The sequence below is a fragment of the Nothobranchius furzeri genome, chromosome 12 (genome assembly GCF_043380555.1).
Source record: "Nothobranchius furzeri strain GRZ-AD chromosome 12, NfurGRZ-RIMD1, whole genome shotgun sequence".
Lineage (NCBI taxonomy): Eukaryota > Metazoa > Chordata > Actinopteri > Cyprinodontiformes > Nothobranchiidae > Nothobranchius > Nothobranchius furzeri.
Window position 1 is genome coordinate 20,571,873 of NC_091752.1, and position 15,217 is coordinate 20,587,089.

The 15,217-nt window shown below is 41.1% G+C and overlaps 1 protein-coding gene across 1 annotated transcript; it reads right to left on the minus strand.

Annotated features, from left to right (window-relative positions):
* Window positions 1-8,730: 8,730 nt before the first annotated feature.
* On the minus strand, window positions 8,731-14,353 carry LOC107375692 (phosphoglycerate mutase 1). Its single transcript, XM_015944355.3, has 4 exons — window positions 14,058-14,353; window positions 13,155-13,429; window positions 9,603-9,783; window positions 8,731-8,941 (listed from the first exon to the last, which is right to left on the minus strand). Exons 1-4 carry the CDS (start codon window positions 14,194-14,196, stop codon window positions 8,772-8,774), a joined length of 765 nt encoding a protein of 254 aa, XP_015799841.1. The 5' UTR covers window positions 14,197-14,353; the 3' UTR covers window positions 8,731-8,771.
* Between the last annotated feature and the right edge of the window lie 864 nt (window positions 14,354-15,217).

Sequence of the window (15,217 nt, forward strand, 5' to 3'; positions counted from 1 at the left end):
CTAATAGTTTTAATGGTCCTAGGGGGCGCTATTTCAGAAAATAGGCCACGCCCACCAGATGTTCACATCAGATCTTTTGGGGGGCCGGACTAGGATCACTCACAAGAAGTTTCGTGACGATATCTTTGGAAATGACGAAATGGGAGGCAAACGTAAGGCCAAGGCGGTACGCCTGAATTCGCCGCGCCACCACAGCCCCGCCCTCTGCCGAAAACTCCCATAAAGTGACGCCAAGCAACCCCCACTTGTCTTGAGTTACCAGCTACAAATTTGTGGTGATTAAGTGAAATGGGGCAATTTGGGACCTTTCACAGTAAAACTTGATCTTTTTGGTCCTGAGGGGGCGGGGCTTGTGTGATGTCATCATCCGACCTTTCAATTTACTTTGTGGGTGGATGACGAATGACCACAGAAAGTTTGGTAACTCTATTCCATTCAGTTATGAAGTTATAGCAATTTAAATATTTTTGGCGAGTAGTCAAACTTCGAGGCCTGGCTCCGCCCCTTCAACATATACGAAAACTCAGAATCCTTATCTCATTTTGTTCGCCCATCCCTTCTGAGCAATTTTACACAATTTTTGAGACGATCGTGCGAAAAATGATCGAGCAATCCAATCAGAAACGGACCCTAAAAACGGCAAAAACGGCAAAAAATCGCCATTTCAACCCAAAATGGCCGACTTCCTGTTTGATATTGACCATGGTTGCAAGAGACTTTTCTGTGCGGACTGTTGAGTACTACAAGTGTACCAAATTTCATAACTGTACGATAAACTAAGCTTTATGGAGAGGGGTTTTTTTCACTTTGTAGGGGGCGCTGTTCAGCCATTTTCTTTGCGATTTTTTTGGGACCTTTAAAATATCAAATTTTTCACCAGGCCTGACAAGTGTGCAAAATATTGTGAGTTTTGGGGTATGTTAAGGTCCCCAAAAAGCTGTTCAAAGGGGGCACGGAATAACAAAAAATAATTAAAGCTGCAAGCAGCGTCGTTCGGCCCTCGCAGCTCCGCGCCGCTCCGGTCTGGACGGCAGCCCGGGGCACCAGTGCACGTCTGACAGAACAGAAACGTCAACCACCCCGACACCAGAAACCGCGAATGGCCTCCTAGTCTGCACCTCACCCTGACTCAGCATCCCCTCTGAGCTCACCATTAAATTGAATATTAAGATTACGGCGTTACGCCAGAATTCGCCATGGCATCAAAGCCCCTCCCTTTCTGGAAAGCTATCAGATCTGAATGGTCATTACAGCATCATGAAGACAGTGCATGACCTTAGGGTCATGTTGACTAAATTAGAGGGGACAAATATGGGCATTTCAGCATAAAAAATAAATTCCTGTAGTCAGGGGGCGGGGCTTAGGTGATGTCAGCTGTCCACATTGTCATTGTTTACAGATATGGTCAATGATCACACAGACAAAGTTCGAAAAAGATCTGATCATGCACATGGGAGTTATTAAGTCAAGTAAAGTAATGGCGAAAGGTCAACGTTTGAGGCTTAGCCACGCCCACACCTTTCAACTTTTGAAAAATCCGACGGTTGAATTTTTTCCCCTATGTCTTAAGAGTGTATTGCAGAAGTTTGAAGGTGATTGGTGAAAAGGGCGACGGAGCATCACTCTCCAAACAATGTGTGCGAAAACCACTAAATCACGTACTTGCACCAAAATGGCCGACTTCCTGTGCGACTTTACGCTTGGCTCCAAGAGACTTTTTTGTAGGTCCTGAGACCCCACATTAGTGTACCAAATTTCGTAATCCTCAGTCAAAGCATGGCTTGGGGCTGAAAGTTTTAATGGCTCTAGGGGGCGCTATTTAAGAATATAGGCCACGCCCACAAACTTCAGCTGTCTATTTCTCTTGGAGCTCAGACTAGGATCACTCACCAGAAGTTTCGTAGCAATATCACGATAACTGAAGAAATGAGACAAACGTATTTCCATGGCGTGATGGCGATTTTCGCCATGGTCCCAAAGCCCCGCCTTTTTTCAAAACCTGCCAGTACTGGAGACCAAGTAACCTCAACTTGTCTACTGCTGTTTGCCACAGAATCCTGGTGATTGGGTAAAAGGAGTCCAGTAGGGAGCTGTGAAAAAAAGAGTAGCGTGGCGACAGGTCAAAGTTTGAGGCTTAGCCACGCCCACACCTTTCAACTTTTGAAAAATCCGACGGTTAAATTTTTTCCCCTATGTCTTAAGGGTATATAGCAGAAGTTTGAAGGAGATTGGTGAAAAGGGCGACGGAGCATCACTCTCCAAACAACGTGTGCGAAAACCACTAAATCGCGTACTTGATCCAAAATGGCCGACTTCCTGTGCGACTTTGAACTTGACTCCAAGAGACTTTTTTGTAGGTCCTGAGACACCACATTAGTGTACCAAATTTCGTAATCCTCAGTCAAAGCATGGCTTGGGGCTAATAGTTTAAATGGTCCTAGGGGGCGCTATTTCAAAACATAGGCCACGCCCACAAAATTCAGCTGTCTATTTCTCTTGGAGCTCAGACTAGGATCACTCACCAGAAGTTTCGTAGCAATATCACGATAACTGAAGAAATGAGAGACAAACGTATTTCCATGGCGTGATGGCGATTTTCGCCATGGTCCCAAAGCCCCGCCTTTTTTCAAAACCTGCCAGTACTGGAGACCAAGTAACCTCAACTTGTCTACTGCTGTTTGCCACAGAATCCTGGTGATTGGGTAAAAGGAGTCCAGTAGGGAGCTGTGAAAAAAAGAGTAGCGTGGCGACAGGTCAAAGTTTGAGGCTTAGCCACGCCCACACCTTTCAACTTTTGAAAAATCCGACGGTTGAATTTTTTCCCCTATGTCTTAAGGGTATATAGCAGAAGTTTGAAGGAGATTGGTGAAAAGGGCGACGGAGCATCACTCTCCAAACAACGTGTGCGAAAACCACTAAATCGCGTACTTGATCCAAAATGGCCGACTTCCTGTGCGACTTTGAACTTGACTCCAAGAGACTTTTTTGTAGGTCCTGAGACACCACATTAGTGTACCAAATTTCGTAATCCTCAGTCAAAGCATGGCTTGGGGCTAATAGTTTTAATGGTCCTAGGGGGCGCTATTTCAGAAAATAGGCCACGCCCACCAGATGTTCACATCAGATCTTTTGGGGGGCCGGACTAGGATCACTCACAAGAAGTTTCGTGACGATATCTTTGGAAATGACGAAATGGGAGGCAAACGTAAGGCCAAGGCGGTACGCCTGAATTCGCCGCGCCACCACAGCCCCGCCCTCTGCCGAAAACTCCCATAAAGTGACGCCAAGCAACCCCCACTTGTCTTGAGTTACCAGCTACAAATTTGTGGTGATTAAGTGAAATGGGGCAATTTGGGACCTTTCACAGTAAAACTTGATCTTTTTGGTCCTGAGGGGGCGGGGCTTGTGTGATGTCATCATCCGACCTTTCAATTTACTTTGTGGGTGGATGACGAATGACCACAGAAAGTTTGGTAACTCTATTCCATTCAGTTATGAAGTTATAGCAATTTAAATATTTTTGGCGAGTAGTCAAACTTCGAGGCCTGGCTCCGCCCCTTCAACATATACGAAAACTCAGAATCCTTATCTCATTTTGTTCGCCCATCCCTTCTGAGCAATTTTACACAATTTTTGAGACGATCGTGCGAAAAATGATCGAGCAATCCAATCAGAAACGGACCCTAAAAACGGCAAAAACGGCAAAAAATCGCCATTTCAACCCAAAATGGCCGACTTCCTGTTTGATATTGACCATGGTTGCAAGAGACTTTTCTGTGCGGACTGTTGAGTACTACAAGTGTACCAAATTTCATAACTGTACGATAAACTAAGCTTTATGGAGAGGGTTTTTTTTCACTTTGTAGGGGGCGCTGTTCAGCCATTTTCTTTGCGATTTTTTTGGGACCTTTAAAATATCAAATTTTTCACCAGGCCTGACAAGTGTGCAAAATATTGTGAGTTTTGGGGTATGTTAAGGTCCCCAAAAAGCTGTTCAAAGGGGGCACGGAATAACAAAAAATAATAATAATCAGAGCAAAAACAAGAGGCCTTCGCAGCGCTTTCGCTGCTCGGGCCTAATTAAAGCTGCAAGCAGCGTCGTTCGGCCCTCGCAGCTCCGCGCCGCTCCGGTCTGCCGTCGCACCAGTGCACGTCTGACAGAACAGAAACGTCAACCACCCCGACACCAGAAACCGCGAATGGCCTCCTAGTCTGCACCTCACCCTGACTCAGCATCCCCTCTGAGCTCACCATTAAATTGAATATTAAGATTACGGCGTTACGCCAGAATTCGCCATGGCATCAAAGCCCCTCCCTTTCTGGAAAGCTATCAGATCTGAATGGTCATTACAGCATCATGAAGACAGTGCATGACCTTAGGGTCATGTTGACTAAATTAGAGGGGACAAATATGGGCATTTCAGCATAAAAAATAAATTCCTGTAGTCAGGGGGCGGGGCTTAGGTGATGTCAGCTGTCCACATTGTCATTGTTTACAGATATGGTCAATGATCACACAGACAAAGTTCGAAAAAGATCTGATCATGCACATGGGAGTTATTAAGTCAAGTAAAGTAATGGCGAAAGGTCAACGTTTGAGGCTTAGCCACGCCCACACCTTTCAACTTTTGAAAAATCCGACGGTTGAATTTTTTCCCCTATGTCTTAAGAGTGTATTGCAGAAGTTTGAAGGTGATTGGTGAAAAGGGCGACGGAGCATCACTCTCCAAACAATGTGTGCGAAAACCACTAAATCACGTACTTGCACCAAAATGGCCGACTTCCTGTGCGACTTTACGCTTGGCTCCAAGAGACTTTTTTGTAGGTCCTGAGACCCCACATTAGTGTACCAAATTTCGTAATCCTCAGTCAAAGCATGGCTTGGGGCTGAAAGTTTTAATGGCTCTAGGGGGCGCTATTTAAGAATATAGGCCACGCCCACAAACTTCAGCTGTCTATTTCTCTTGGAGCTCAGACTAGGATCACTCACCAGAAGTTTCGTAGCAATATCACGATAACTGAAGAAATGAGACAAACGTATTTCCATGGCGTGATGGCGATTTTCGCCATGGTCCCAAAGCCCCGCCTTTTTTCAAAACCTGCCAGTACTGGAGACCAAGTAACCTCAACTTGTCTACTGCTGTTTGCCACAGAATCCTGGTGATTGGGTAAAAGGAGTCCAGTAGGGAGCTGTGAAAAAAAGAGTAGCGTGGCGACAGGTCAAAGTTTGAGGCTTAGCCACGCCCACACCTTTCAACTTTTGAAAAATCCGACGGTTAAATTTTTTCCCCTATGTCTTAAGGGTATATAGCAGAAGTTTGAAGGAGATTGGTGAAAAGGGCGACGGAGCATCACTCTCCAAACAACGTGTGCGAAAACCACTAAATCGCGTACTTGATCCAAAATGGCCGACTTCCTGTGCGACTTTGAACTTGACTCCAAGAGACTTTTTTGTAGGTCCTGAGACACCACATTAGTGTACCAAATTTCGTAATCCTCAGTCAAAGCATGGCTTGGGGCTAATAGTTTAAATGGTCCTAGGGGGCGCTATTTCAAAACATAGGCCACGCCCACAAAATTCAGCTGTCTATTTCTCTTGGAGCTCAGACTAGGATCACTCACCAGAAGTTTCGTAGCAATATCACGATAACTGAAGAAATGAGAGACAAACGTATTTCCATGGCGTGATGGCGATTTTCGCCATGGTCCCAAAGCCCCGCCTTTTTTCAAAACCTGCCAGTACTGGAGACCAAGTAACCTCAACTTGTCTACTGCTGTTTGCCACAGAATCCTGGTGATTGGGTAAAAGGAGTCCAGTAGGGAGCTGTGAAAAAAAGAGTAGCGTGGCGACAGGTCAAAGTTTGAGGCTTAGCCACGCCCACACCTTTCAACTTTTGAAAAATCCGACGGTTGAATTTTTTCCCCTATGTCTTAAGGGTATATAGCAGAAGTTTGAAGGAGATTGGTGAAAAGGGCGACGGAGCATCACTCTCCAAACAACGTGTGCGAAAACCACTAAATCGCGTACTTGATCCAAAATGGCCGACTTCCTGTGCGACTTTGAACTTGACTCCAAGAGACTTTTTTGTAGGTCCTGAGACACCACATTAGTGTACCAAATTTCGTAATCCTCAGTCAAAGCATGGCTTGGGGCTAATAGTTTTAATGGTCCTAGGGGGCGCTATTTCAGAAAATAGGCCACGCCCACCAGATGTTCACATCAGATCTTTTGGGGGGCCGGACTAGGATCACTCACAAGAAGTTTCGTGACGATATCTTTGGAAATGACGAAATGGGAGGCAAACGTAAGGCCAAGGCGGTACGCCTGAATTCGCCGCGCCACCACAGCCCCGCCCTCTGCCGAAAACTCCCATAAAGTTACGCCAAGCAACCCCCACTTGTCTTGAGTTACCAGCTACAAATTTGTGGTGATTAAGTGAAATGGGGCAATTTGGGACCTTTCACAGTAAAACTTGATCTTTTTGGTCCTGAGGGGGCGGGGCTTGTGTGATGTCATCATCCGACCTTTCAATTTACTTTGTGGGTGGATGACGAATGACCACAGAAAGTTTGGTAACTCTATTCCATTCAGTTATGAAGTTATAGCAATTTAAATATTTTTGGCGAGTAGTCAAACTTCGAGGCCTGGCTCCGCCCCTTCAACATATACGAAAACTCAGAATCCTTATCTCATTTTGTTCGCCCATCCCTTCTGAGCAATTTTACACAATGTTTGAGACGATCGTGCGAAAAATGATCGAGCAATCCAATCAGAAACGGACCCTAAAAAGGGCAAAAACGGCAAAAAATCGCCATTTCAACCCAAAATGGCCGACTTCCTGTTTGATATTGACCATGGTTGCAAGAGACTTTTCTGTGCGGACTGTTGAGTACTACAAGTGTACCAAATTTCATAACTGTACGATAAACTAAGCTTTATGGAGAGGGGTTTTTTTCACTTTGTAGGGGGCGCTGTTCAGCCATTTTCTTTGCGATTTTTTCGGGACCTTTAAAATATCAAATTTTTCACCAGGCCTGACAAGTGTGCAAAATATTGTGAGTTTTGGGGTATGTTAAGGTCCCCAAAAAGCTGTTCAAAGGGGGCACGGAATAACAAAAAATAATAATAATCAGAGCAAAAACAAGAGGCCTTCGCAGCGCTTTCGCTGCTCGGGCCTAATAATAATCAGAGCAAAAACAAGAGGCCTTCGCAGCGCTTTCGCTGCTCGGGCCTAATAAATATCTGTTTTTTGAAAGGTAACACTTTACAATAGTCCCTTTATTAACGTTCCTTAGTGCATTAATAGGCATTAATAACAAAGGGTCCCTCTCTTTAATAACATTCCCAATATAGATAACTATTAAGCATTTTCAAAGTTGGGACAAAGGACCAGGGAGGGTGTCTGCTTAGCAATTTATCACTTTTCATTTAAATTAATTTCAATTTCAGATATATCCATCAGATTTCACTGTCATCATCATTGATTTACATTCCTTTGAAAGGGATTAGGCTGAAGTATAAGCTTATATCCCTACCCCTTCTTACATGAAATATGTTACTTGTGCGTTACATTGTAATATCACACTAAAGAAAAAATATATGGTTAAGCAATTAATACTTTGATTTTTAATGCTTAATAATACACTAAGTGATGATAATCAAAGGACCCTTATTGTAAAATGTTAGCCCAGAATTTATATTTGTGTCTATCCCTCAAATAAAATATTGTATTGCATTACTATAGACATTTGACACAAAACTAGTATTTTTTTCATTAATTATTTACTTATGAATCTTGCTTTTAATAGTTAAAGACACAAAATTTTAATTCAAGGCAAGCAAACACATGAGATATTCCCCTAATTGTACATTTATTAGATCAGAGCTGTTTAAAGTACAGGGAAAAAATAAGACAACACACCAACACTATAAGACATGTTAGAATATTCAGCAGGCACATGAGACACATCAAAGATGGTCAAAACACACAAAAGAACTGTCTTGAGAACTTTCCTCTAGAGAATAACACTGAAACTCTTTGAACTGGATCAAAATAAGAAAAATTTCACTTGTGTAAGTATAGGGAGCAAAAGTCAGCAATGTAGATTTAGACAAGGTTCAAATTCACATAGCATCAGACACAACATAGACAGCAACAACACACAGCTAGATGATACACATTAATTTTAAATGAGAACAAACAAAAACTTTACCATCTCTCAAGAAATTGCAAAATACAAATATTTACCTGGGGGTAAAAATGAACACTTGTTCACTAAATAAATACTTTGGAGACAGAGGTAGTACGTCCTAAAAAACTAGTGCATGGAACATAGTTTCTTTCAGAGCACACCGTAAACACATTGAAAACTGTAGTTAATTTTTCTAATTTAGTTATGCTGAAATGATCACAGGCAAAGCTCTGCCTTTTTTAAATGTACCAGCTTTCAAATTCAGGAATCATCAACACCAACGACTGGCTGTTTGATGTCATGTTAATTATTTCTTCTTAAATAATGAATATATAAATTTCTTTCACAATTTCTTGAGAGTTGTGGCCCCCCTTGCTCTGATATACACCAGCCCATCATTATCTATCATTCTTCTCAGCTAAGCAAGAAGATAAACTCGCTTTAGACAATCTACAGGATATTGACAATTAGGATTTGAAAAATACACTAATCCTAGACCAGCTTATAGGGAGAAGTTATGACATTGCACAAAAGGGAGGCTTTTCTGTTTGATTTTTAATTTCCCTGCATTTCTTTTTTTACTTCTTGACTTTCCCTTGAGCAGCAACTGCCTCCATGGCTTTGCGTACAGTCTCCTCATCTCCTAGGAACTGCATCGGCTTCACTGGTTTCAGGTTCTTGTCGAGCTCATATAGGATCGGGATGCCCGTTGGCAGGTTCAGTTCCATGATTGCTTCATCTGACATTCCTACAGGTGGCAGCACACAGAAAACAACATTACCCAAACTGCTCTTTTTAATATTTAATATTACCTAGATTTTTTAGTCACTATGGGAGTGTAATTGAAAGAATATGGCGACACAATATATAGGTCATCTCCCCTGAATTGTGATATCACAGTTTAGGAGAGACAATAGGATATATTGTGATACGATATATAGCAAAACAAAATATTGTGATACGATATTTGCTACACGATATATTGCAACACGAGATGTTGCAACATGATATATCGCAATTCGATATATTGCGATACTCAAAGCAAGATGAAATTTATAATTCTTTAGACTGAATTTAATTAGAAAACTCAAGCCAGATGCTTCCAAAACACATTCAGTGTAATCGCAAGATCTTATTGCATCAGAATGAAGGCAGTAAAATCTGCTGCCACGTTGCAGCCGAAATTTAAATGGCGCCACATAAAAAAATTGTTTGCATGTATCATAATGAGCAACTTATAACTAAACAATGTTATGTTTGTGTTTGCACAGACTCACTGTTGCACAAACTCTTCCTGCTTGGAACAACATTGTGAGTGATAGTGTGAAAACAGTGTGGCCCAATAGTTCAGAAATACTTGCTAAAGCTTTCTGAATAAAATGTATCATTTATGCATCATCACCACCCACCCTCCAAGTGTTTGACAATCCCCCTTAGGCTGTTTCCATGGGCAGCGATGAGCACCCGCTTTCCCTGTTTAATCTGAGGGGCGATTTCGTCATTCCAGAATGGTAGAGCCCGAGCAATAGTGTCCTTGAGGCTCTCGCAGGACGGCAGCTGGTCTTCAGTCAAGTCTCCATAACGGCGGTCCTGCCAAGACGAAAATGACACCATGAAATTTAACAAAGAAATGGGAAAGAGGTGATATTTTAAGTTCTGTTAATGGCCACAAATGAAAAATATACACAAATCTAATGAACACAGAATATTTATATACTGAAGACATTGAGTGCTGGATCTAATATTGCCTCTATATCAGCAGTGTCCAAGCCAAATTTCCAACCCACTTGATTCTATTAATTTACCATTTTAGCGTGTCCTTAGATTCTTCAGAAGCCTGTTCCTCCACCAGTGTTTCAAATCAGGCGTGTTAGAGCCGAGGAACTCCTAAAACATGCAGCATTGTAGCCCTTGAGGATCAGGGTTAGACATCACTGCTCTATAGGTTCAAGTTTTTAACGCTTGTAAAAGTTCGTAATTAACATGACTACAAATTAGACATCGGCACGTCACATAATGTCCTCTCCCCTAGCGTAGCTGCTACTTACCAAATGGCCAGATTTATGGTGGTTCTTTCCTCCTGAAGGAAGGATTTTAAGTTTGCTGAACTTACAGTCACTTTCCCTCTTTTTTTTCAGTCTGGTTCGATGACGTCACTTTCGTGATGCGTATTTGTAGTCCTAGACTTATTTTCACACAAAACCTAAAATAACGTTTCCCCCATTCAAAAATAAGCATTTTGATAGCAAGAAAGTGCTTATTTAAAATTCACAGACATCATATGTTAAATCCATGGCACAAAACAAAAATGGTAAAATGGTAAATGGCCTGTATTTGATATAGCGCCTTCTAGAGGCCTGGAACCCCCAAGGCGCTTTACAACACAATCAGTGATACAAGCAGAGATAGAAAATAGCGTTTTTAGCCCCATTGGCTTGCATTCATTTTTTGGTTCTTCCAGGCACTTGTGGTCCGGAAGTACATAGACATGACTTAAGGTTCCCTATTGGCAGCACCAGTCCACGGGGCGTCTGTGGCTTAGCACACCAACCTAGCTTGAATGCTAACTCAACCTGCATTGAATTAATGTCAGCCTGTAAACTTCAAGCTAACTGTGGAAGAGGATGGAGGGGAACAAAAGGGGATGTATCTTTCGTGTTTTGGAGTGAAGTCATTAGCGTAGCATATCAGACTATTAGCTTGTTTTAGCATTATCAGCAGTGTGCTACGATCAAGAGAGCCAGATTCCTTAGATATTTCCCTGCTTGAACACTACAGATTTGATTAAAAGAAGTGATTATCAGCTCCTGTTGAACCTGACAAAAGTTTAGGAGATAATTCAGTAGTGTATTTTAGCAGGAACATATCAAAAACATGCAGCCACAGCAGCCCTCTGTTAGCGCTACAGCGCTATTTGTGTGTGTGTTGTTGATGATGTCTAGAGCTGAAACAACTAATCGATTTAATCGATTATAATCGATTATTAAAATAGTTAACAACTTTTTTAGTCATCGATTAGTTGTTTAATAATCATATTTTACCGCATAAAGTCTATTTTTTACCACAATCTGACATCGGTTACAATCTGTTAAATTTGCCGCCAGTGTGTGGCAGTAATGAGCCACTGATCTACCAGTGGGGCCGTAGAAGAAGAAATTAGCCAATAAGTGCCCTCGGTTTTCATGACGTATCACGTTACTGACGCGCATCTTGCTGTGAGAGATGGCGGATCAACAACAAATACGGAAGAAAAATAGAAGCGACAAAACAAGAGAAACCCCGGACAAAAACCTCACGAGTATGGGAGCACTTCACTAGATGCCTTGAAAAGACCGGTGACCTACAAAATATGCAAAAACCATGGCACGACGGAAGCACGACGTCCCTAAGTGAACATTTGAGACGAAAACGTGGGGGCTGATGCAGCAGAGGAATGTCCGGTAAGTAACAGAAAATAAACAAGCTAACGCAGATCACATTTGGGACTTAGTGTTAGCTGAGTTCGTTATAGTGGATGTTAAACATGTTTTTTTTTTTTGCCGCGTCAGTTTACGGTGTTCTACTTCTGATTGACTAGATGCAATCGTGAATCTCCTCCGTGTTGTGAATCATGCGCTTGCCAAATTTAGCACGTCTGTTTATAAGAATGTTCTCGTTAAGAGAAAAACGGCACAAACCCATAACTATGTTCCTCATTCAAAAAAGGACAACTCAGCGGAGAAAAATATACAGACGAGCTGTGTCCAGGTGAATATAATGCGGCATAGTTGTACGCTTTCAATTTTTAAATACAGGAGAAATTCAGAAAGTCCTTTTTTTAACTATTAAAAGGCTGTTTTACTATCTAACGCTGTAAAACGCCTCACAACACATTTTTGTCAAAATAAATGATCACTGTATATTGTTAATTAATTCAAATAATGTAATATTGATTTAGTGTTGTAGTGTGTGTGCTGCTTTATTTTATATGTGTACTTAATTCAGGTTATTTGTGTTTCTTATGCAGAAAAAAACAAAAAAACGATGGACAACTACATGGGGAACAAGACACTCACCCCCCAGCAATGCATAGCACTTACAAACTCTATTCCACATTCTACATTATTTTTTATGGAATTTACCTCTTATATTTTGATGCCAAAAAATTATTCTGGACTGATATTTTGCACTGTTTAGCTCATTTTACACTGCTGACTGTGGTCATGTGCAATAAAATAGATTGCAGTCAACTGCACAATTCTCTTATGTTTTTCTTTTTCTTAACTGAAATGTATTCATCTCTTGTATAGGTTAAATAGCTAAACAATAACAAACCGATTAATCGATTAATCGAAAAAATAATCGACAGATTAATCGATTATGAGAATAATCGTTAGTTGCAGCCCTAATGATGTCATACTGTGGACCAGCTTTAAGGTCTTGTTTTATTAAATTTGTCAATAGGTTTTAATTATAGAAGTCATGCTTGTTGTAACAAAACAGGAAAATAAGTTTTATTTTAGGAAGAAACAGCTAAATGTGACCATAAAGATAAATCAACATCTGCCCAACGCAGCTGAAAGGACTGCAGGAGGAATACTTGCTTCAACTTTAACTGAACTTTGAACTTGAACCCAAAAATCCTGTCACACATTAACTGTCGTTGCGCCAGACATGAGGTAATAACATTGTCGACACTGCCAACAAATGAGATACTACATCTCAATGGTTTCTCTCCATCTAAATGTGGTAACATTGTTGACATTTAAGCTGATTATTTGGAGTAAAGACTGTAGCCCTTGGCCCTAAATCCACTCTTGTCAATTTCGAGTATCTTTTCCAGACGCCACTCGAGTCTGAATGCAGAATAACCTTAATTTCGTCCTTCTCTTTAGGGAGTTAGTTGCCCAACATGTGCAAAACCTTTTCCCCGTCTCACACACAAACAAAGCTCCATTTGCTCTGCAGATATCATATCTCACCTTGCTGATAATATTGTAGTAGCTATGGTCTGGGCCCATAGGAGGAGGAGGAATGTCAAATGAGCGCCTCCAGATCTTAACCTGAGCTTCCCCGTGCTTGGCAGCCGTCTCAGCCTTGTTGAGCCCCGTTAGGCCCCCGTAGTGGCGCTCGTTGAGCCTCCAGGTCCGATGCACCGGTACCCACATCTGGTCAATGCTGTCCAAGACGAACCACAGAGTCCTGATGGCCCGCTTCAGCACGGAGGTGTAGCAAATATCAAACTCAAAACCAGAATCTGTGAGAAGCAAAGAGAAAATCATACATGGGGAATCTCCACTTAATTTTACATGCATTAAAAAACTGTCTTACTGACCATAAAACCATCTAGATTTCCAGCACTTTATGAAAATATAACCATTAAATGCAATAGAGTTTGTAATTTAAACCTTAACTGACCTAATACGTTTATTTTTTTTTTTACAAAAACCGAAACAGAAAAAATACATTTATTTGAAATTAACTTAATGTATCAATCATTACAATTTCTCCAGATTAGAAAATGAGAAAAGTATAAAAGAAAGGACTGAAAATAAATAACTCATTAGAGCTGTAGAGGACTGGTCTCATCATTGATCATGATCAGGTTTTCTTGGTGCATTTTTCTTATAATTAACCATTTTTATGTCTCTGTGATTATCTAAGCAAACAACAAAAAGATAAATGTGCGATGGCACCAAATAATCACCCATTTATTATAACTTTTTTTTACCGTTAATACTAATAAAAGGTACTATTTTTGGTTTTATGACCATTTCACTGCAGCCATACATTTGAACCGATGATGCAGTCAGCTGTAGCTTCCAGCACAGAACATTACGGAAAACAAAAGAACAAATAACTGAAACAACGAGGATGTCTCCCACCTTTTAGGGCCTGTCCTCCCCTCTTCGCCTCATTCTCCCCCGTTTCGCTCAGGTCTGCATCGAACCATCCGCAGAAGCGATTCTCCTGGTTCCAGTTGCTCTCTCCGTGGCGAATCAGCACCAGCTTGTACACCGCCATGACTGCTATCCCTCTGTATCACCCGAGAGCTTCGGCTGATGTAAATAAAATTATTTGACAATTTTTAAGCCTAAGGGAGAGGATGCTGGACAGGTAGCTTGCAGTGCCAAGAAGGAGACAGGTCAAATTTTTAGCAGTCAAACTCTTTTATGCTGTGGATTCGTTAACTTCTGTACTTCCGGGTTTTATTATCCAATCAAATTCTGCCTGTTCATTTTCGGACCAATGGTAGACGTGGGCGTCTTCAGATGAATGACCTTCATCTTGTACATTGTACTGTATTGAATTTCTATCACAGTTAATTACCTTTAAAAATATATCATATTTATTTAAATAAAAAATAACGTTGTAAATACCATTTTGTTTTAAGAGCTCATACATGTAACCACACTACCACAAATACACATCTCAAAGCCATGATCATGAAAAAACTAACACCAGTGCATAATATTAGAGAAACAACTGAGTTAGTTTGGGTTATAATTATATGTTTAAATTCAGAGTACAGGGAGTGCAGAATTATTAGGCAAGTTGTATTTGAGGAATAATTTTATTATCGAACAACAACCATGTTCTCAATGAACCCAAAAACTCATCAATATCAAAGCTGAATGTTTTTGGAAGTAGTTTGTAGTTTGTTTTTAGTTTTAGCTATTTTAGGGGGATATCTGTGTGTGCAGGTGACTATTACTGTGCATAATTATTAGGCAACTTAACAAAAAACAAATATATACCCATTTCAATTATTTATTTTTACCAGTGAAACCAATATAACATCTCCACATTCCCAAATATACATTTCTGACATTCAAAAACAAATCAGCGACCAATATAGCCACCTTTCTTTGCAAGGACACTCAAAAGCCTGCCATCCATGGATTCTGTCAGTGTTTTGGTCTGTTCACCATCAACATTGGTGCAGCAGCAACCACAGCTTCCCAGACACTGTTCAGAGAGGTGTACTGTTTTCCCTCCTTGTAAATCTCACATTTGATGATGGACCACAGGTTCTCAATGGGGT

Coding starts and splice junctions, on each gene's coding strand:
- LOC107375692 (XM_015944355.3), bottom strand. CDS start 14,196: ATGGCGGTGTACAAGCTGGTGCTGATTCGCCACGGAGAGAGCAACTGG. Junction 13,430..14,057: donor GGGAGGACAGGCCCTAAAAG/GTGGGAGACATC, acceptor TGCTTCTCACAG/ATTCTGGTTTTGAGTTTGAT. Junction 8,942..9,602: donor GATTGTCAAACACTTGGAGG/GTGGGTGGTGAT, acceptor TGCCACCTGTAG/GAATGTCAGATGAAGCAATC.